General features: G+C 33.1%; 3 protein-coding genes across 3 annotated transcripts; 1 reads left to right on the top strand and 2 right to left on the bottom strand.

Annotated features, from left to right (window-relative positions):
* Nucleotides 1-1,146: 1,146 nt before the first annotated feature.
* Nucleotides 1,147-6,756, bottom strand: LOC130644396 (RYamide receptor-like). The gene is made up of 3 exons (XM_057449988.1): nt 6,526-6,756; nt 2,968-3,406; nt 1,147-2,104 (listed from the first exon to the last, which is right to left on the bottom strand). The coding sequence occupies exons 2-3, from the start codon at nt 3,369-3,371 to the stop codon at nt 1,339-1,341; spliced, it is 1,170 nt and encodes a 389-aa protein (XP_057305971.1). The 5' UTR covers nt 3,372-3,406; nt 6,526-6,756; the 3' UTR covers nt 1,147-1,338.
* A 2,516-nt stretch (nt 6,757-9,272) lies between these two features.
* LOC130644397 (39S ribosomal protein L19, mitochondrial-like) lies at nt 9,273-14,625 on the bottom strand. Its single transcript, XM_057449989.1, has 5 exons — nt 14,492-14,625; nt 12,012-12,040; nt 10,769-10,902; nt 10,228-10,422; nt 9,273-9,663 (listed from the first exon to the last, which is right to left on the bottom strand). Exons 1-5 carry the CDS (start codon nt 14,604-14,606, stop codon nt 9,318-9,320), a joined length of 819 nt encoding a protein of 272 aa, XP_057305972.1. The 5' UTR covers nt 14,607-14,625; the 3' UTR covers nt 9,273-9,317.
* A 34-nt stretch (nt 14,626-14,659) lies between these two features.
* On the top strand, nt 14,660-21,335 carry LOC130644395 (polycomb protein EED-like). The gene is made up of 17 exons (XM_057449987.1): nt 14,660-14,800; nt 16,998-17,206; nt 17,289-17,387; nt 17,463-17,531; nt 17,774-17,874; nt 18,008-18,032; nt 18,442-18,523; nt 18,966-19,057; nt 19,272-19,361; nt 19,453-19,496; nt 19,569-19,674; nt 19,975-20,037; nt 20,286-20,323; nt 20,432-20,492; nt 20,648-20,721; nt 20,788-20,856; nt 21,048-21,335. Exons 1-17 carry the CDS (start codon nt 14,770-14,772, stop codon nt 21,103-21,105), a joined length of 1,311 nt encoding a protein of 436 aa, XP_057305970.1. The 5' UTR covers nt 14,660-14,769; the 3' UTR covers nt 21,106-21,335.
* The last annotated feature ends 1,875 nt before the right edge of the window (nt 21,336-23,210 follow it).

A 23,210-nucleotide genomic window follows, 5' to 3' on the forward strand; every position in this document is an offset into this window, starting at 1 on the left:
ATTCCAATAATTGCTAACCTCGCTCCCAGGGCATTTTTTTGCTTTTTTAATATCCGAGACAAGCGGTCCGAAGAAATACTATTTGCTTTGGGATGAAGAGCCTTGGCGATATCAATATTCGAGGTTTTTCTAAGAAAAGTACCTATGATAATCTCCTCTTTGGTGTTGACAGTTTAGTTTACTAATCACATTTTTGTTTAAAAAAATCGTCCGTTCGCCAAAAAATATTTTCGCAAAATGTATTTTTTTGACCTCGCAAAAAAAAAGTCTTGTCGAGAATTAATCAACCTATTCGAATTTTCCTGAAATCTAAATTTTTGTACGTGTTTTCCCCGTAATCGAGAAAACTTAAACACAGCTGAAATCCTCCTAAATATCCTTTATAAACACGAGTTGGTACCCCGCAAGACCTCAAATGAACAGCCTGGTAAAGAGTTTGATTTAGATTTTCATACGCCACACCATATCTTTTGTGGCGTTTTCAGCAAACAGTCGTGATTTCGCCTATTCGTAACACAAAAGATAACATATAATGCTGGTCCGTCTAGATTAATTTTAGAACTGGAGACGAGGTGGCGGCAGAGCTGAGGCTTTTGGAGACAGTATATACATGGAAGAAGATTTTGAACTTTTAGCAAATAGATTAACTGTTTTTCTATAGAGGTTTTATGCAAATATATTTAAAATGTTCAATCAAAAATGAAAAATTCTATGCGGAACAGATTGAAACTAAAAGTAGGAAACATTTTAGTGTAAATATCACGGAAATGAACGTTCCTTTAATTTCATTTTTTTGTCAAAACCCTATTTTTATTTTTTTGAGCAAAGGTTTCGATGTTTATGACGAAGAGCTTTGAAGAGGGAAATAAATACAAGCACATGGAATTTCACCCGCAAAAAACTTAGAGCATAATTGACAGATCTATCAACTATGGTTATAATGGACTTTTAGGGAGCTCTGAAAAGCAGGAAGTCACCGCTAAGTCACTATGGCAATAGGTTAACACTTTGTCGAACATTTTTTATCTTTAAGTTTTAAAAAGTTTGGCTACTATGTTAGTCTTAACTGATCGAAGAAAAATAAAATTAATAAAATCAAACCATTTTTTTAAGTAACTTATGTTGTACAAGGTTCGTTCAGGTTGTTTATCTTCCTCGTTCCCTTGGATTTTTCCATTTTTATTATAAGTCGTCTTCTCTCATATCAAAAGAGGCAAAAAACATTGGGGACGAGGTTTTTTACCAATACTATACTATTCACAGTTTTTATGTAATTTTAACACAAGTGTACAAGTGTATGGCGAGACAAGTTTCTTCTTCAAGTGACGCCTTCTATTATCAGTTTTTCGTTTCACATATGTTATTATTTGTTGGGGAACGATTGACAGCTGATTTAGATACGCTTGCTATAGAATATCTATACTTTGTTGAATAAGTACTCGACACATTCGAGGATCTGGTGTTGCGAGCATAACTATATGCGTCTCCAGGTCTTTTTTCACAGCAAAATACCCAACGAAGGATGGAAAAGGACGCTTCCTTCATTTTACCGTGTAGGAATCCATAAACAATAGGGCTTATTGCGGCATTAGAGTAAAATAAAACTTCTGAATGAAACGATACGATTCCTATATAAATGGGTGGTTTCCAACCTGTCTGCTGGCTGTGGTACCATAATAAACTCATCACATTTTGTGGTAGGTTACATAACATGAATGTTACAACGACTGTTATAAGCATCTCTATTAACTTCTTCTTCTTTAAGGATTTCTTTTTCATTTTCACCTGCACGCTTCTCGGCATGTCTCCAATACCAGGAATTTTACGAAACCAAAGAAAAATAAAAATTCTACCGTAAATAAAAAATAACACTAATAGTGGTAAAAAGTATGTCAGCACTAAAAGCGTATACGTAAACTCCAATGCCTGTTGTTTCGACCATCCATACTCATCGCATCTCTTTTCGCCTGAATATTCACCCACGCGGTACACAAATAGTGAAGGGCTGACAGTAAGCATAGCTATCGACCATATAAACAACAGGATGATAAAACAATGTTGTTTTTTGATCCTCCCTCTGAATGGAAATAATATGACCATATATCTAAAAATAGAAATGATGTAAGGAAGGGTAAGAGAAACAAAAGTAAGCTATTTGGTAAAACGATACTAATGTTGGTTCGTTTTCTCGAAATTTTAGATCTTCGCTTGCTGTAACGTGATAGGCGCATATATTTTTCGTAAATGAGTGAAAATTTATTTTGCTATAATTTCGTTTAATATAACTTTCCAACTTTTGGACCTAGTGTTTTTTTAATAAGGATTTATTCTTAATCAACAAAAGCCATATGACCTGGGTTCGCGGCTGTACTTTCCCGAATATTCTCAGACCATATTTTAATGATCGTTATTGGTGGAAATGTTTTTTTTATATAAAATCCTAGCGAGATTTTGTAAAGGTTTTTATTAGAATTATTTATTTATTTATTCTTTTTGTTGCAAAAAGACCTGGTCTGTAATAGGTGTGGTCGTCCCTTTACTTTAAGGCATGTTTTATAGACAAGTGAAGGATTACGAGTCAATCATTTTTCTGTATCATTTCATTTTTTATGTTTTTCAAATGTTCCTCGAAAAGAGTAGCCGCTTTATGAAATGTCTGTTTTATAGTGGTGCCCGCTTTAAAAAGCTTGCGCTGTGAGAGCTTTCTTAAAAATTTGTCTGGGAGAGATCAAACTGTCCGTCTTATAGGGGTCAGCAGCACGTCCTACTGTAACAATTATAGCCTTAAATTTTGAAAATTGGATTAGGGGCTTGTAGAATCAATTGATAAACAAATAAAGCAATCAAAACAGCTAAATGAAATAGTTCGCAAAAGTATTTTAAAAAATGACTACCAATCATGATAAACCACCAAAAAAACAACACAACGTTAAAACAAAACTACTAAAGCTCAACGAGAAAGAATACCTATCAATTGCCATCATGGTTAAAGTATAGATAGAACAGCATACGCTAGTTCCTTGTAGAAACGGCATTGCTTTGCAGGTGAGTTGACCAAGCATGACTGTGGGGTCAAACCATGAAGCTAAGTGGATAGGCATGCACGTCGCAGTCACCAAAAGATTCGCAATGGCAAGATTGAATAGGAAAAAATTGGTGACTTTCTTTAACCGATCCGTCATTGAGATGGTGACGACCACTATCGTGTTTCCAATCAAAGATATGAGTATGATCAGACCAAAAATTCCGTACTTGTAGTAAGCCATTTCGTTTGAACTCCATACAGCTAAATAGCTGGGTATGTGTTCCGTTCCATTTGAATTCGTTGTTGGAATAGGTGGCGGCAAAGTTGTGTTGTTGAAATTAACCATCGTAACTTTCTCAATCTGTAGAACTCCTTTCCTCACTAAAAAGAAGTTTTCTACTATGAAATCAAGGAATTTCTGTGTGTTAGCGTACTTTTAAAACCTTGTGCGATAAGATCCTTACAACATATTTTCCGTTGTGACATTTTTAATCCCGTCCTGCCATTTTAGCTAAATAATATTTCTCACATAAACTCGCAAGACTGGCACACGTTACCTAGCAAATTAGTATTCAATTTATAAACACATTTTTTATGCTTGGTATGAACATCGTGTAAAGAAAACCTATCAAATATTAAAATTTTTTTCTCATGTAATGTGTACTTTATCAGTGTTATTTTTGTAAAAAATATAGGTACATTTACACTTCGCTGATATTTTTTGTTGATACCACCTTTTCGTAAAGAGATTTTAGAGAAATTTAGCGAGGAGATGTTATGGTGTAGACAAAGCTTAATTTTCCGAAGAGTTTTTATTTCGAACTTTATTAATTTATCTGTTTTATTCTGTGAAAATTTTTAAATTTTGTTAACATGTTCGTTCTAGTGAAATTTTTAGAAGTGGAAAAGAAACGTGGGGTTTTAAAAAATGCTATTTTAAGCATCACTGAAATCTTCGTGTAACATGCGATTGAAACAAACTTAAAGATAATAAAAAACTCTTTAACTCATTGTAGCAACATATCCTTAAACCATAGCATTTCTTGGTATCAGGATTCTAAAGAAAAGGGTTTTACAACAAGGTTGACTCCCCTCCCCCCTTCTGGTTCCTACGGCACTGCAAACAAGTGGGAACATGTCGCTAAAATGACACAAAAGTGTACGGAAAATTGATGCTAACCTAAATAAGTTATTATTTTCTAAGAGATGGACCTGGATCTTGCCAGGTCAAGCTACCACAGTGCAATAAAAATAAATAATTATACTTTTTTTTAATAAAGCGGATTAAATGTAGAATTTTTACCTTAAAAATACAATTAAGATGAACGTAGATTAACCCACTTGACATCCCTACAGATTTAACTTTTGGATTACTGTCACTCACACTCAGATGCTGCAAACCTCTCGACCGGAAATATCCCAGGTTTTTTTTTTCTCGTCGGCATTGCGCTTATTAATAGGTATCGCCCGAATGCAAAAAGAGACAACAGGTCCTGGGATCAAGGTTCGAGATATCAAACTTTTTTAAGCATGTAAACAAAGCAAACATAAATTTTTATATGTGCAGCAAACTCATCCACCTACCAATAAGTCTTCACCTTTCAAATTTCCTTGAGAGATAACATCAGACATTTTTTTAAACAAATCTGTGATAAATTAAGCATAATTTCGAGGTTTGTGAATGTTTCGTGAACCTGCGGAATTTTTAATGACACCAATTTCACTTTTTATACAACATATTATCTCAAATATCTTTTCCACTTTTTGTTGATATTGCTTTAGAGAGAATCGCAAAGAAAAAGTAATCTGGATAATATCATTCCCAATTATAGGAAAATTTCCAAATTTTTCCAAAATATTTTTTCTTGATTAAAAACTATTACACGACAATGTACAGTCATCTATTTCAAAATTAGTATGTATTTAACGATCTTGATCTTGAAAATTGTGTTTTTGCCGCATTTATAATTATTTAGCCACAGAGCACACAAAATTTTGAATTAAGGTGGAGGTAACCTTTTTTAGCTGTCCAAATAGCTGAATTATTTACTCAGTGATTTATTTATACCATTTTTTTTACTATTTCCTAAAAATATAGGCCTTAATGCATAATAAAATGATTTTAACTTAACACTAAAATTGCTGTATCATAAACAAGAAAAAAATCGGCTTTTACGAGCTTCAACTTTTTACAATCTCGTTTTTTTCATCAGCTTCTGGTTTTAAATGAACCTTGGGGTTAACCGTGTTAAAAGGATGTGCGGATTTTTTTTGTTCATTCTTATAGCCTTTTTTTTTCAAAAGATTCTTTGTTAGCATCCCCTGCTGCATCGAACACTGTTAATAGAAAAATATTACGAATAAAAAGATTTCCGCACACCGCATCATGGCTGCATGGTTCACCAGCAGTCTGAAAATTTTAAAGACGAATATGCTATTAAAAGTTAAAGCGCGTGCAGTGTAGCATAGTGAAGATCGTTTTAAATTTCTACATAATGTGCCATCTTTGTTGTTATTAACGTTTCTCTTTAATAATTACGTCATTTCTTTCTGTACAATTTCGCAAGCGCGTAGACTTAAACAGTATTCGGCGGAACTAATTAATTATTCATGAGAGGAATTGTTAAGGCTGAATATTTTTGGTGAAATATAATAGTACTTTAGCCATAAAATCGTGAAAAGTGTGTTATGTCAGAAAAGAATGAATATATAGTCTGTAAACAATCTTTCGTAACTAATTATGCAAAATTCCGATTTTAAAAGGGTTACTACCACCTTAAACACTATTTCAAAAGTTGGGGACTGTTAGCTACACACTCTACAAACTAATTTTTTAACCCTGTGCTTTTTCCAGCCCCTCATTTGTTAATTTACTATGATAAGCAAAGTATTTAGCTGTTAAGTTTTATCTATGATTAAAATAAAACAGTTCATGCAAGTAGTTTAAGAAAAAGAATGATTGACGAAGTTAGTTTCATTGCAGTTAAATGTGACGTAGATGAATAAAACAATCATAAAAGCCATTTCGTTAAGTATCCATGCTTTTCCTCCCCCCCCCCCTCTCCCGCCACTGTTTTAGCCACCCAAATTGTAATTTCCGTTACATTCCTGTCCGCCTTATTTATTCCCTATTCCTCCTCTATTCGGTTTGAGCAAAGAAGAGCTGGCCTAAAAGTTTTGCTATCCTTATAAATTATATTTTTAAAAAATAAGTAAAAGAACTTGTCACCTAATATGAAATAAGGCCTGCTTCATAGTGTCAAAATATTTCAGCTGCTTTGCAATTGTCATTGAATGGTGTAAAAAAAGAATTTTATTGTGGTCAGAATTTTTGATAAGTCATTGAATAAATTAAAAGTTAAATCTAGAATAAGAAACGAGGCGAAATCCTATCGGACCTACGAGAACGCAAATACTGAGCTAAACGTTTATAGAAAAAGATTTTACCCAGCATAAACATGACATGCAAATTAAAAAAAAAAAGAAATAAAAAATAATACCAGAATTTTTGGTTAATTATAATTCTTGTCCAATGATCAGTGCCTTTTCGTTTTATTTTACTATTTCGTGTGCAGCACTTGTTTATATGTTAGGAAAAAGAAGCAAATAACATATGTGGAGGAATGGTGTGAACTTTTTGCATCTTTTTGTGAAACAGATGTATAAATTTTAATCCTATAACATTTATACATTACATGTTAAATATTTTTATTTCTTTTTCCTTTATTTTTATCACTCTTTTGCAAATACGATCTAAAATTATTTTTTTTGTCAATTTATAAATATTCTTGGTTAAAATTGTAGAAGACGCCTTTCTTTATTATCATGCACAAAGCGAATACTTAAAGAGCAGAAATTTGATTGGTTATTCTGCTAATTATTTTCCTGTTGTGCTAATTATTCTTTTGTTGTTCTAAATTTTTTGCTGTGCTGACTTTTCATTGGTAGCAGAAGAGGTTGAATAAGTAATTTTTATGTAAAAAAAGATTTAGGAAAATATTTTTTTCTTTTTAAAGCGAGAGGGATTCGTTGCCAAAAGTGAGATTTAAAATCCACTAAAAGATGACGTCATCAGTAAAGTACCAATATATTTGATTACAGTATTTTATATTTATCCAAATAATGGTGTGATTGTAATTTAAACAAACTAATTGTCCAAACTAGCCTCATTATTTTGATATCACTTCGAAGACTCAACTTAATGCAAATTTTTCCCAGGATATTTCATTTATTTATTATTTATTCGCGAATATCTATACAGGATAAAAAACTTCAGTTTCTAAATACATATTTACAAAATATTTTATATAAAGAAACTGTTATCAGTGTTTGTCCTGTTATAAGCTTAAAAATAAAATATAAACAGCATAAAGGTAGAAAAGACTAAAATGGTAAATTAAAGGGTAAAATAGGTAAGAATACTGAAAAAACATTACGAATAAGATCTGGAAAAAGACAGTGAATTGTGGAAATTAACCTCAGATAAACTCAGGAAAAATTAAGTTATGACAAACATAAGATAAAAGATAAAAGTCTGTTCAGGATACATAGAAATCGAAATAGAATAGTGTTAAAATGAGACCAGAAAAATTATTATAAAAGCGATTTTCGTTCTGTTTAAAGATAAATTATTAAATAATTTAGCACCAGCATAATAAAAACCAGATCTTGCGAATTCAAGCTTCAATGCTGGCAATTTTAGACAGAGATCGTTATTTCTCGTCCTTTTTTTGTGTCGTTGAACCTCAAAGTATTTGTCAAAGGTTTCGTGACATAACTCTTTGTTTAGACATTTTATAACCAGAAAACGGACTTGTTGTTCAATAACCTTTACGATAAGCTGAACTGGTGTTTCAACTATCCTTTCAGCACGGCGTTCAATCGAAGAGAACTTCCGTCGTTGGGTTTCGGTGAAGCAGGTCTTGATAGTTGAGCTGTTGGTTATGATCGGCAAGATCCTCATCTTGTAGATGAGAGTGGCATCCTCGATGGTCAGGCTCTTTCGTACGTTGGACAGGATTCTCAATCGACCACATGCTTTTTTGACGGCTCGATCGAAGTTGGCTGTTAAAGACAGGTGGTTATTGAACAGATTACCAAGATAGACATACTCAGTAACGAGGTTGATGCGGGTGTTGTCGTAAACGATATTGAGCTCCCTTCCGTTTTCCTTACATAGGTCGAGAAACAAACCACCGACCATGAAGCTATTATCAACATTTTTGCGAATTGTGTCACAAAACAAGGTGGTGGCGAGTTTAGTGGAACGTTTTTTACGGAATCAATATTTACAGTCACTAAGAACTTTGTTTGTCTCAAGATGCTCATACATTTGCTTGTGTACCGCTTTCTCCAGAAGCTTCGACAAAACAGGGAGCACGGAGATTGGCCGGTAGTTTTCAACAAGTTCTGCATTTCCTGATTTAAAGATGGGACATTTTTGGCAATTTTCTACACGAGAGAGCTTGTTTAAATTCATCTCTAGTAAGTGATTTAGACATAACAAAACAAGCTTCACCATTTCCACAAAAGAGAATACAAAAAATCAATACAAAACATAGAACAAATTTTCGAGAAGCAACAGCAACTGATCCCGCCGCCATCTTTGACACGGCAAGTGTATTGTATTCATTTTTACTCACGTTGAACTTGAAGTTTTAGAATACAACAAATTATCGAGATTTTTTGTGAATAAATCATTTGCTACACGAGACAGTCTCGTTCCCAGCCTTGTAAGCTTGAACGCAAATTTAAACATCAATAAAGCGAATAAATGGCTTTTAATTCGAAAACAGATGGCAGAATGCTAAAACTTGGAAATTCAACCCCTTTATTTATCCCGAAATTCAATTTAACGAACGGGAAGGATTTTCACTCGCTCACTAGTGTAGACAACATTCTATTTAAAATGTGCTATGTATATCGCATCGTATCGTATCGTATATCGTATATTCGATTTCTAGTAAACGAAAGTACCTCAATAGTACTATTTTTTTTGGATATTAATTTTTGCCCTTTCACGGATTTTAAAGTGTATCTCGCAAAGCTATGTACACGCGAAATAATCTTCAAGAAAAATAGTACCCGTGAAAAAACCAAGTCTCTAAGGCTATTCTTCAAGTATAACCTAGGGAACGGAGAAAGAGGTTCATTGAATAGCCATAGGAAACGAGGTTGTTCATTGCGTTCAATCACATTCTCGTAAGATAAAACTTGGTCCCTTAAGGCTCAAGTTGTTAAAATTACATAGCTAAACATTTTGATTTATCGACGTAACAAAAATATACAATCGTTATCTTCTTCTCCTCGACTGATATATCATTTCGAACCATTTTTTTAGTTTTTCTTTGTCTTCCGATGTCCACAACCTGATTTTAGGTTCTTCTGTATATTCTTCAGCTTCCATACTCTCATTCACTGTGCTATATTCTAAAGGGTAATCGCGTAGAAATCGGAGTCCTACTTCTGGTATTTCATTTTCCCAACGCTCATGTCGCAACACTTCGATTTTTTGAATTAACGGGTTATATATCGGATATTGGATTTCTAACGCTTCTCCCTCGATTACATTTCTTAAGATAAAGTTTGCTCCTTTTGTGTTCTGCATTGTGTTCTTATTGATACACAAGCCAACAAATCTAAAATATATAAACAGTCCTGTTATTAACTTGTTGTCAAACCGCTACAACAGATACGATAAAGACAATATCTCCGTCATAATTGCCAGTTTTTTATTGTTTACTAACTTTTTATGAGAAGCAGGTTTATAGGGGTGTTAGTACTAGAACCAGAAAAAAATAATAATTAAACTGAAAAACAAAAAAATAGAATAAAAATAATAATTTAATAGCATATTTGGAAATGCTTGTTGTATTTTATCGACAGTATAATATATTGGAGGCATTTTAAAGGACTTCTGATGCATGCTTAATTAAAGGCTTAATTCAATTACGAAATTTATTAATTCTAAAACTATACAGTATTGGAAGTTAAAAAACCTTTGGAACAAGACTCCTCGATTCTGAAAAATCTGTAGCTAAATTAATTTCTACTTCTGAACAACTTTATTTTAAAAGGTTTACATGTATTTCAAAGTCGCAATATGTTAATAGGTCGATAGGCTGCTAAAGAATTGCAGTGGCAGTGGTGATAGATCTTGAAGAGAATTTTAGTGACGTCAAAATGTCGTCAATCAAGCCTACCTTGTGAAGCCATCAGGGGCGTACATATCACCCCTGGTTACAGCTATTATACTTCCCACACAAAACTTCGGAACGTGTAACATTTTCTGACGCATCCACATATCTCGTTGTTCCAAGAAATGAACTAAATTTAAATTGGCTTCCTCTGGCGAAGCTGGAAAACTTTCACTACAATCTTGTTCTTCCCATACCATTCTAAAAAAGTGATTTATATACGGATAAAACAAATAACAAAGGAAGAAACTCGTAAACAAAAACCAGCTTACATGCAATTTTCCATAAATATTAGAAAGTAAACGAAACAACAGAACCATTATTCATTTTTGAAGATATATATACTAATTATTGCAATATGAGTAAAATATAAATTATTTTAAGTTCTTCACAATATTCCCTGTCCACCAAGGTATCAATCCTTTTCTCACAGTGAGAAGTAAGTGATCGAGATACAGCCTGAACAATCTAGCCATTCACTAAACCCTTAATAACTTGCATTGAAAGCAAGTCGTCGTTTAATCAAGCAATCCTCACACCACATTACCTAATTTTCGGCTTCTTACCGACCAGAGTTGTCTCTTTGTTCGGATAGTTGACGTATATTGATCCGGAATTGACAGTAGCATCGGTCTTTTTCACAATATTGGAAGCAAGTAGATCATGACTGAACAAAGGAGACTGAAAAAAATTAAAGTGGAATATACAACAAATAAATCAATAAACTAATAACAATAGAAGATTAATCAGGCTTTGAGTAATTTAAAGTTGAGCCGAGAGTCATAAATGTTTGATTTTGTATCAAGAACATAAATATGTATAAAAAACATAAATTTTACTAAAAAATACATACTACCTAAAAATAATGTTCTAGTTTCATTCGAACAAATAAAAATGACGATTACAACTTTACAACAACACTAAATCGAAAAGTCCTATAGTTGGATAGTGGTTACAGAGGGAAAGGTTGGACTAATTTGTTGTTTACACGCTTCTAAGGAGAGTTTGTGATTTCAGGGGTTAAAGATACTTAAATAACTTGTTTAGTGTACACTTTTATAATTTTATGTTGACCACACATAAATGAATGCATCTGAAGCTGAGGTCTTCATGGCCAGGGAATTTTAACATCCTTAATATACCCTACCTAGGAAATTCCTGTATCTACCTCTGGAAGAGGAAAATGATCTAAGATTTAAATGTTAAAAACTAGTCTCCATCACCTGATATAGAAGATGTGCAAAAATAGGGTGTAAGCATTTTTTTAGTTTCATAAGTTATCAAAATTCTTTCTGAAAATGTGCATTTCCACTGAAACTTCTGTATTTAAAAACCTCTAAACTATATACAGTCAAACCTGGCTTCTCGGTTACGCCTGCAAAAGGTCAATTTTTAAAGCACAAAATCAAAAATTATTTTTATATGACAGCCAAATTTCTAACGCAAATGTTTATGCAAACGCTTAAAATACCATGTTTAATTTTAAACAAACAACCTTAAATGCTTTCGCTCTTACTAAAGTTGAACATCTTTTTGACATACTTAATATATTAAAATCTACTTGCCTATGACATTTATTTACTATACAAGAATTATTATAACATAGTGGAATTAAAATACTCTGCTTAAGACAGCCAATGATGCAAGATTTGAATGTGGCTGTTATACAAAGATTAAGATGGCCACCAGTCCCAGACTGCCATTTATTTTCTGAGTGACCATCTTAATCAGATTTCACCGTGTAACCAAAAATTGAATCAGAAAAGAAAAAAAACATGAATATAAAATACCTTGGTTGTATTTACTTTTATCACAGTCCCTAAAAAGTAAGAAGGTGTTGAATTAATGTGAAATGCAATAGTAGGAAAAACTCCTTACCCTTAATATGTTTGAGTCAATACCTACCTACATAAAAATTAGGTTATAAAGGTTATACTTGGCTATGCACCTACACTTATACTCATGGCTGCATAGGATGATAATTCATTAAGACCTTGTAAAGGTGGTTGTAACATTCCGTTACTATCAAGAAAAAAAAATACTTATTTTATTAAGTTATTTTTCAACTTCAGTTTAAAACTTTCAATGGCACAAAAAAATCCCAAGGTACTTTTACAAGTTGGAATTACCTGAAAGATTTGCATGAGAAATTCCTAATGATAAATCCATTTCTGTTAAAACTTTGTGTGACCCCAGATATTTAGAGCTTTTAAAGTATATATTTGTTGTTTTTTTTGCTGCCTCAACTTCTATTATATATTAAAGATATGGGTTGTGAAAGGTACTTATCATTTAACATGCCACACATTTGTGTATGATTCTGCCGAGAAAACGTTTTATAACGTCAGCAGAACCAACCTTGTCTTGAAGAATTTGGAAAAATATTTCGTTTTGTCGGATTGCTCAAGAATGTTTATTATGGCCTCTCTAATAGAAAGAGACTAAAATTGTTCTGTGTATAGAAGTTTTTCAGAAGTTTTTCATCTACACTCGATAATAGTTTGAAGCCTCGACAATGTTTCCGTAGAAATATGTACGATGGCCCCTATGGTTCACTTCTCTTCCAAATCAAAATCACTTCTCTTCTATATAACGAAACACTTCTCTTCTGTATTTTGACACTTCTCTTCAGTATTTTGACACTTCTCTGCTGCACTTAACACTTCTCTGCATGTGGCTCTTTACAACTTGAATTCTAAAATCTGGTCCGCAATTTTACATCATTGGTCCGTAGTTTTAACCTTTTGTGAGGTTTATTACACGGGACCAGTCCCCTCACCATGTGACATATTTTACCAACAAGAATAAGGTCTGATGATGGTACTGAAAACTGTATTTTGGAAGCTGTTGAGATTGCATTAAGATCTCAGCATAATGACGAATATGCTGGCACTGGCAGTTTTATTGTTGGTACATCAACAACTAATTAAAGAATCGAATATTTTTGGTCACAACTTTCAAAAGACAGACCAAGTTGGTTGAGGTTATTTTTTAGAGAACTTAGGATTTTTAGATGCTCGTGATGCACTCATTGCTGAAAGTGTACGCTACTGCTTTATGGGTTTGATCAGAAAGAACCTTAATGAATTTGTGATTTGTTGGAATCAACATCTGTTAGCACCAAGCAAAGGTGCTACTGCTCCCTGTGGAAGGCCTGATACATTGTACTTTGTTCGAGAATTATATGGTTGCAAGTCTTTTAAAAAAACTTTAGATCTTAATGAGCTAGAAGAATTTAGCCAACTATCTGTACCAGATCACAATAATGAGCCTGAATTCATTGAATTTGCAGAAACAGTTCTTCCAATGGTGGGTTTCTCAAAACTTAAGCCAGATACAGCTCATGAAGCTATTAATTATTATATCGCCTTGAATTGTGCAGTAAAAAGATATATGTAATACAACACCTGTAACAATGTAAAATGCTTGGATTTTAGAAATATATATTTTGTTTTTTGAAAACCATGGGTTCTTTTCCCAACAAACATCACAATGTTTATTGCTGCAAAAAAATATTTTGGTTTTTGTAAACCACGAGTTCTGTTCCTAACAGACATCACAATCAATGTTTATTCCCGGATAAAGTAGGGTCAATTGTAAGCCGCAAAATGTTCTAGTTTCGCCGAATCGCAATTATAAAAGTTCAAAGTTAGTGGAAACTAGATAAAAAAAGCAATCTTGTATTACGCTTCTGGGACCATATAAGAATATAGCTTGAAATTTTTGCAAAGTTTTTCCCGCGAAAAATCTAATTTTGTAGAAACGTTAATATGCCCGGTAAGAATTTATGCAAACTTTACTGGGTACAAAATTTCCTATGCGCAAAACCCGGGGTGTGCCATTTATTCATAAACAAGATCTGGATAAATTCATATATTAAGGACCAGATTCAGTCTGGGAAATTTTCGAGCTTATGGAAGAGAAGTGTTCCGCACTTGGAAGAGAAGTGTTTCGCACTTGGAAGAGAAGTGTTTCGATTGGAAGAGAACTTTGGGTATCAAAGTAGAGAAGTTTCTTATAGCTACAGAAGAGAAGTGTTGTTATACAGAAGAGAAGTTTTTTGACTAAGAAGAGAAGTGTTTTTATTGAAAAGAGAAGTGAGCCATAGGGGCCATCGTAGATATGGGCTAAAAAAGACCTTTCTTCAGCAAGCTTCCACATCTTTCTGTCTTCCACACAGTTGTTAAAACCGGAAGTTCTTACTGCAAAAATGTAAACATTAAAAAAAGTCTATTGCAACAAAGAATTTAAAACGTCTTTAAAATATTACCTTCCAACTCATTTTTAATTGAATTACGTGATGACAGACTGGTGTTTCTTCGTATGTAACTAAAACTTTTACATTTTTGAAAGCATCTAGAAAAGCGTGCAGCTTTAGCAGCCATGTTTGTATCGAACGATTTTTGTCTTACTTAACATAAAAAACAACCGTTTTTAATTGCAATTATTTTGAATGAGCGAGCCTGTATAAACAAGAGGCAAAGCGGGAAATTAAAAAGCACACATTTTAGTTTTGTTTTATGCAGCTAGTTGTGTGGTTTAGATAAGATGGAATTTGAGAAAATACTACCGCAAGAAGGTTAGTCTCACATAGGGGAATCTTTATCATGGCATATTTTCACCCCATGATGATGTGTTGGCAGATTTACTAGCTATATGTTTTTGGTATTAAATAGATTTTTGGCATTAAAATAGTTTAAAGAGATTTGTTAAACTTTATTCAACATGTTTTTTCTTTGGTATTACATCACGAGAACATTCGTCCGAAAGCTGTATTAAGGTACATGACAACTAACCTCTCCCATGTTTTGGTTATATTTAACTTGCATGGGTGCGCACTCTTCTCGAAGTATTCTCTGGTGATGATAATGAAGGTCGGACTGACTTGTGGCATGGTTCAAAATGGTCTTCTGTCTTTCGAGTGTCAGCATAAGGAAAGGGGACAACTTTAATGTTCTCTATACTTTTACATTCTTCGTAACAACATCAACCTTTTTTGATGGTGGGCCTCATAAGCTTTGTGTTTTTGGTGGTGCTTATTTAGTACATTCTTTTAAAATATAAGAAAAAAATATCTTAGATAGACATGCTTTGAAAATAAAAATAAAAGCCCTCACTCGGGTATAGCAAACATATCTTTAAGTCAAGCCTTCACATGTCGTTAAATTTAATAACTTTGTACTATTACCCCACAAAAATGAGTCGGTCAAGCGTACTTTTTCCCAGGGTTTTCAGATCGGAGCAAGCAAATTTGTTCCGGTATAGCGCCACTCAACATCGTTTGTAGACCGTTTTTCACCGCCCTGTAAACTGTCTTTTATCAACAGGAGTGACTTAAAGGAATTATTTTTACCAAAATTAATTTTCACGAGTTGGCAATTTTGCATTAATTAGTTCCGGCGAAAAAATTTTCTTTTTGAAAAAAATTTCGCGAAATTTTTTCCCGGTCTTTTTCTGACTTACCGACTCGGGTTTTTATTACCAAAAGTGAGTCGGTCGGATTACGCGAACACAACATATTTTTGATGACGGCCTAATACCCAAGAGTATTTTATTTTTAAAAAGTTTTAACAACTTGCAGATAAGAAAATAAATTACTGTATTGTTTTTTCGTGAAGCTTTTGTTTAATTACTGAACGTAGCTCTGCAAACATCATTCAAGTAATTACGATAAACAAACAATAAAACAGCTTTTGACTTAAAAAGGATTTGTATAGAGCGTTTGCAAATGCTTATATTTAGACTTTACTGTAATTATATTGATTATTTGCTGTCTATTGTCTCCCAAAACAGCACAAGGTTTATGTTATGTCTAAGTATATACACAATTACACAAAGGAATGCGTGTGACTTTTGGCATGTGAGGCAAGCAAAATGTGTATTATGTCACCTGCTCAATGGATATGTGAGATGAGATATTTCTTGTTGGTGATTTATAAGTTTCTGTCTGCTGTAATGTTGAGATTTAGCATTGTGAACAATGAATATGCGTTCACATGTCATGACCCAAAAAATCCCATGAAACTATAACTTATGGCGAGGTTGTTGCAACTTATTTTTTTAAAAAATTCTGTTGCTTCAAAGGAAAATGAACTTATGGATGTTACTTACAGACAGATTTAATTGGTATTATTCTAATAGACTAATGATCCATAAAAATCCACTTGATTAGGGAAATAATTAGTTATGGAGATATATCTTGATGACATTGTCAACCAATTTATACATTTGCAGAAATGTTTAGCAACTGCTTCTGCTGTGAGCTTTAAATGACCATAAATATAATGTATATATAAAATCAAGTATATTTGGTGGATAGCTAAAGAGATATTGACATTTTATACTTATCAGTTTAATGCTTTTAATGACATCTTCTGTATAATAATACTGCTGTACCAGTTTACCTGGTATGGGACAGATATGATCCAGAATCAAGTAAATTGGCAATTTAATCAATTTTGATCCAAAAACACCACTCTGTTTCAAAGTTATTAGACCTTAAATTGATGGTGCATTGTAATTCATTCATTAATTTAAATTAACATTTCAGACATGCATTTTTTGACATAAGAAATTGAACGTACCCATCTTGCAGACAGACAGACTGACCATATTATTTTATAGTTTTTTGTAAAGAGCTTTACACATGATTAATGTCTTGATATGCTTAAACATTGTTTTTTTCATAAATAAGTATACTTCCAGGTGTAATTTTAGAATAAAAGTTTTGTCATTATACAATCTACATTATACAATCTCTTGTTTTACTTCTTTAGCTGATGAGAGTGATGATTCAGATAGCAGTCAGCTTACAAATACTTCATCCACTTCCAACACAGCCATTAATAAAACCAAACGAAAAAAGAGAAATGAATACAATTCAAAACCAAAACGAAAAGGCAAAAGACTGAATAAAAATGTTAATACCCAATTATCTACTGGAAATAAATCTAAAATGAATTACAAGTGCACAAATTTTATAAAGGTGGGACCTCTAACTATTTATGACCTTAAGTTTTCCTGGTAAGCTTTATGAAGCATGTCACCTAGCATTTTTTGGATTTTAGGAAGACCATAAACAGCCAATATTTGGTGTTCAATTTTATCAACATTTAATTGATGGTGAAGAAGACCCATTAATATTTGGAACAGTTGGTAGTAATAGGGTAAAAAATATTTAAGTTTAAACATTATAAAAAGTTAGAGATCTTAAATTGAAAAAGTATACTGTCTTTTCTTAGGCATCTATTTACAGGTGTGGTGAGGATTGTGGTCGAATCAATTTATATCAAAGCTATGCTGATGCTGACGTATCCCTTTCATTGTTGTAACTTGCAAGAAATGTAAAATGAAAAAATAAATTCTACTAGTTGTAAACTCTTTTTGGATAGATGTTATTTTTACATGAAAAGCATTGCTAAAAGTTGGAGTTATTCCCTTCATTTTTCTATCTTATTTTTTGTGTTGTTTTGTACGATTAGAGTGTTAAAGTTTGTATTGGTTCTATTATGTGATCTTGAACAAATTTTTTGATTCCTTAATCCCGTCATAGCCAGAAGAAAGTTTTTACACATGTACCTGGACATGTTTTCCTGACACAGGAGATCCAGTTTTTTGTTTTGCTGGTGCAAAAGGCATCATACATGTGTTAAAGTGAGTGATTTATCACAGAGTAATTTTGCTTTACTCCGTGCATGGTGCTTATGCATTTGCATAACCTCGCCTGCAGAGAATTTGTATTTTTTTAAATTTTTTCAGTAAACCATGAATTAATTGTATTTTGCAGCCCCGTCACAAGACAATTTGTTGTGGTGAGTTTTAATTTTACACATATGTGAAACTAGTTTAACTTTTCTTTCTTTTTTTGAATTTTGTTAGTTGCTTTAATAATTTGTTTGTGCATAACAAACCACTGGCATAATAGTTGATAACTAGTTGTTAGCCCGTGGAAAATCCACGGGTTCGCCCGTCCTTTTTATGCCGCATTGCTTGCTTCTCGCTATTGCGCAGCTAAGCTACCATTTTGCGTGACAGACAGACAGACGTATACGCGCATTATAATATAGATATCCTGGCAGGTGACCCCATAGTTTTTTAAAACGATTAAAACAAAAAGGCTATGCAAAATGAGTGTTTTAATCATTGTGCCACAACTTTAAACATTTTTTTTTGTGTCTTATTTATACGGTTTATAACAAGTTTTTAGGTCCTTTTTTATAGACATTCCAGGGTCATGGTAGTGCAATAAATGAATTAAAAACACATCCATTAGATTCATTTCTTATATTATCCACCAGTAAAGGTATGCATTTATTTTATGTAACGAAAGAAAATTTCGAGTACAAAACAATATTATAACATGCTTTCATAGATTACTTTTATCTGTGTCACTTTAATCATTCGCCCCTCCCAAGGTTGTAGTCACTACATTACACAGAAAGACAGGAATCCATACCATCCATCATCTTCACCTGAATTGCAGACAAAATCATCATCAAAGAAAACAAGCTGATGGCAGGACCTTCGGGAGATGTGACTTTTACAACTACAATTAGAGGAATTTGAACCATGACACCTTAATAATAACGCTTTACCACTAAGCTCTGCAAGTTACAAATTAAGTCTTATTAACCAGAAAAACTGGTCAAAATAAAGTAAAAAGGCTGCAAATTTTAAATCTGCCTGTACAAATCTGTTTTAATAAAATAACATTTGTTTTCGTTGTAATAAAATATTTACTGTAGATCATACACTACGACTGTGGAACATTAAAACAGATTCATGCGTTGCTGTGTTTGGCGGAGTAGACGGTCACAGAGATGAAGTATTAGGAATAGTAAGCAAACATCTCATATTTCTTTATTTTCAACGGTTAATTGTCTGCATAGACCAATATTAGGTTTTCCCTTCTAAATTATTTTGCTCCTGAAGTTATCATATTTTTCTCTGCTGTAAGGCTATTCGAATCTGCTTTAAAAAAATCTAAGAAATATTGAATAAGTTCCTTGTGCACACTCTATTGCAAGCTTTAAGCGTCTTTTTTGTTTTAGGACTTTGATATACTGGGAACAAGAATTGTATCTTGCGGTATGGATCACTCACTGAAATTTTGGTCTCTTGAGACAAAGGAAATAAAAAAGGTTGTTATTTTAATTGTATTATTCAGGTTTTGTTCTCGGTATTTTGCGTTTAACCATCAATACCTACCAAAGTTTGTCCTTTTTTGTCTAGACTATTGCTGATTCTCATAACTACTCAGCAGAGGAACAGAAAAAGTAAGTTTCAGCTGTTCTCATACTGACTTGACAATCTAGATATTTTTTATTTTAATGTTAATTTCTTTATAGGGTATTTCCTACATTGGCTGTGCATTATCCTGAATTCACAACACGTGATGTTCACAGGAATTACGTCGACTGTTGTGTATGGTTGGGGGACCTGGTCTTATCAAAGGTGATCGTTATCCCTAATATATTGTAGTTTTATTTTTTTAGGATAGATATATATGTACTAGTCGTCAACCCGTGGAAAAATTCACGGGGTCTCCCGTCCTTTATGTATCGCATTTCGTGTTTCCGTAACAGGACGCGTCTTTCGCGGACAGACAGACAGACGCTATTATTAAAGAGACTAGACGTTAACCCGTGGAAAAATTCACGGGTTCGTTTCCCTAACAAAAAGACGCACAAACAGACAAACGGAATACGGCTATTATTAAAGAGATATATATGATTTATATTCTTTTTTATTTAGTCTTGCGACAACCAAGTAGTATGTTGGCAAGCTAAGGATAGCATCGAGACAATCATGAAAAGGGTTAGTTCAAACATCTTATAGCTGAGATAACTGTGCTTCAATTGATAATGTTTTTCCAGCTTTGGCAGTGCTCCAATTCTGGAAAGCTAATTTTGACTAAAGCACTTTTAGGGAGCTGAATTGTGAGCAATTTTAGATCAATCAACTAGATTGTGGATTTCTTTGAACATCTGTCATAATAAAGAATGAATAATTATTTGGAATGATTCTACGAAGTATTCGAATAATAATTTAAATCTTTATTTTAGAAGCATAACTCTGATATAGGTGTATTCATTTTGCACAAGTAAGTTCGGCCAGGGGATTATTTGTTGTTGTTGTTGTGTTATTAAATAGGGTAAAACGAGTCATGGAATTGTTCGTTATTTCTGTTATTTGACTCCTATGTTGTTAGGTTCGATATAACTCAATGTGATATCTGGTTCATGAGATTCGCTGTTGATTATCAGCAAACAGTAAGTACTGCGTTTTTATGTTTTATTGTATTAAACGTTTCATGTAAAAGTACTAAATACCAACATAATATAAGCACAATATAAGCTTTTGGAGGCGGTATTTTACCGCCGGATTGGTATCCCAAGGGTTGTTAAAACTTCCGTTCCTTTTCTAGATTTTAGCTTTGGGAAATCAGGTTGGAAAGATATATTTATATGATTTGGAATATGAACATCCATCACTTTCAAAGTAAGTGAAACCAATGATGTTTACATTCGTGTTTATTTCGGCTGATCTTGATCTTTGTTTTTTTAGGCCAGTTTTACTACATCACAACCGATGCAACTCAGCAGTGCGACAAATAAGTTTTAGCAGTAATGCCAAGTAAGTGTGACCGTGATTGAGTTTGTCAAATATTTAAATAATGATTTAGTATTTATTTAATGTCATGAATTCTTCTTCATGACATTAAATAATCCTCTTATTAGGCCGATTTTGTTTCCTACGGAACAGCTAATTCAAAGAGTGATTAATCAAGAAGAAATCAAACAAATAACACTGACACTTGTTTTTAGAATCCTTATTGCTGTTTGTGACGATGGTACGATATGGCGATGGGATAAGCAAGTCTGAGAAGCACGTTAAAATAATCTTGCCTCCCTGCATATGAAGATATTTTCCGCGCAAGAAGAATAAACTCCGTCTAATGTTTTTACGTCGCATAAAAGAAGAAAGAAAAATCAGTTTTGTGATATGAAGATATGATATGTGATATGAAGATATGATATGTAAAATAAGCACTTAATGAAGCATTTGTAAAATAATTAACAGCTTTAAAGAAATTGTTATATGATATAACTTGTGCCTGTTGGGTATTTTTGGAATAGCCAATAGAATAACCCAAAAGCGAAAAAACCGACATGTCATATATTAGCCACAACTCGTGATCACTCAACGTTGAAATGTGGAATAATGTTGCACTTGTTTGACCAGTAATAATATATAACTGGAAAACTGATGTAGTAATACTCCACAGAGAATTCCTTATATTTTCTTTCGTTGAATAACTTGTAACATTGTCGATGACTTCGTACTAGAAAGTCAAAGAACAATTTTTTTTAAAGGTGAGTTTAACTTTTTTGTGGTTTTAAGAAGTGAGTTTATGCCGCAAATTTTAAGCACGTGAAGCGGTGTTAAGTTAAAGGCAACCTGTTAACACCACTTAAACTTCTAGTGCGAACCAATAGGTTTCATGGAGTACGCAATGCACCTTATTACCCTTAGATTCTAATCTAAGCACGCATAATTTAGAGAAATTAATTACTCCAGGCTCTTAACGTAAATTACAACAGAAAAGTAAAGACACCAGGGGCTATTGCCACTTAAACTACTTTAAGGCTATGCATGTAAGATGGGTTTTTGAACAGTGTTATATAGATTAATAACGAAATAAATAAATAAGCTATTATTTGTATTTTTGTGGAGATAAGCCCATTTTTTGTTTCAAACAAGCGACCGCGTATCAAAACTGGCGGCCGCATGTTCAGGACTGGCGGATGTAGCTATGGGTCAAACAATCTGGTCCTGCAAATACACTGTGTTTTATACCATACCATGAAATCAGGCAGCAGCTTGTTCCAATAACGCGGCCGATTGTTTAAATAGGCGGCTGCTTGCTTGAAATGAGCGACCACCTGTTTCAATAGGCAATCGGATAATGGCAAAAACATACATGTTTAATCACATCTCAACCTTCAAGATGGCAACCAGCGATGATGTCGATTCATACACGAAGGTACTGATATTTTAAATTTATTTGGGTATTTATGCTGGTATACATTCATTTTTTATGGCATAACTTTTTATCAGATGGTGTTTTTTTTATAGATTGACTCATTCTTATGTGCACGTTCTATAGATTATCTTTTACCAACCTTTATTGCAAACAAAGTCTATGATTCGCTTGCTCATCTGTGCACCGAAGAGAAAGTTTTGGAAATGGGTTTATTGTATGGTGATCTGTTGTCGTTTATACAGACATTTCCAAATATGCCTGTTAAACAAATACAAACAATAATTGAAGGTAAAAAAAATTATTGAGAAAGAGCTGGATTTGACAAAAAAAATGACATTCCTTTCGAAGAGAAAAATCTTCCCAAAGTTTCTACATCCTGTTTAAATGTTTTATTGCCTATTTAAAACATGACCGAGAAAATTGAACATAACTACTGTTTTTGGTGCAGACTTTGGTTGTGTTTAATATATTTACTTTATTAAACTATTTTTTTCTTTTGTTACTGATTTGGTCAAAGTTTTAAATTTTGTTAACTTTTTTTATGTTAAGTCCCTTTCGACACTTCCACCTGATTTTAAGGGTATCTTTTGTTAGATTTTATTCTTTTTATAATTCTTTGATACCTGTGAGAGAAGTCTTTCTGCCGTTTAAGCATCACCCTTTTTATGAATACGCGTGATAGAATATCTAATATTGATTTTTAGAAAGATATATACCGCAAAAATACTGTATACAACTATGCTTGTCTATTTCTTGTACAAAATGAAGTATAATTTACATCGAATCCATCGTTCTCAAACAGAATAAGTAGTTTCACGTAAAGGTCGAGTGCTATCTCGACATCAACACCCCTTCTATAATTCTTTATTTGTAAATAACACTCAATCAATTCGTAAATTTCGACATTCTTATCAATAGGAAAGTGCTGAATTCCCATGACATT

This window comes from Hydractinia symbiolongicarpus, chromosome 5 (assembly GCF_029227915.1).
Source record: "Hydractinia symbiolongicarpus strain clone_291-10 chromosome 5, HSymV2.1, whole genome shotgun sequence".
Taxonomy (NCBI): domain Eukaryota; kingdom Metazoa; phylum Cnidaria; class Hydrozoa; order Anthoathecata; family Hydractiniidae; genus Hydractinia; species Hydractinia symbiolongicarpus.

Coding starts and splice junctions, on each gene's coding strand:
- LOC130644397 (XM_057449989.1), bottom strand. CDS start 14,606: ATGGCTGCTAAAGCTGCACGCTTTTCTAGATGCTTTCAAAAATGTAAA. Junction 12,041..14,491: donor AATTAAAAATGAGTTGGAAG/GTAATATTTTAA, acceptor CTTACTTTTTAG/GGACTGTGATAAAAGTAAAT. Junction 10,903..12,011: donor TAAAAGTAAATACAACCAAG/GTATTTTATATT, acceptor AATTTTTTTCAG/TCTCCTTTGTTCAGTCATGA.
- LOC130644395 (XM_057449987.1), top strand. CDS start 14,770: ATGGAATTTGAGAAAATACTACCGCAAGAAG. Junction 20,038..20,285: donor TCGAGACAATCATGAAAAGG/GTTAGTTCAAAC, acceptor TCTTTATTTTAG/AAGCATAACTCTGATATAGG. Junction 20,324..20,431: donor GGTGTATTCATTTTGCACAA/GTAAGTTCGGCC, acceptor CTATGTTGTTAG/GTTCGATATAACTCAATGTG.
- LOC130644396 (XM_057449988.1), bottom strand. CDS start 3,371: ATGGTTAATTTCAACAACACAACTTTGCCGCCACCTATTCCAACAACG. Junction 2,105..2,967: donor ACCATGATGGCAATTGATAG/GTATTCTTTCTC, acceptor TTCTATTTTTAG/ATATATGGTCATATTATTTC.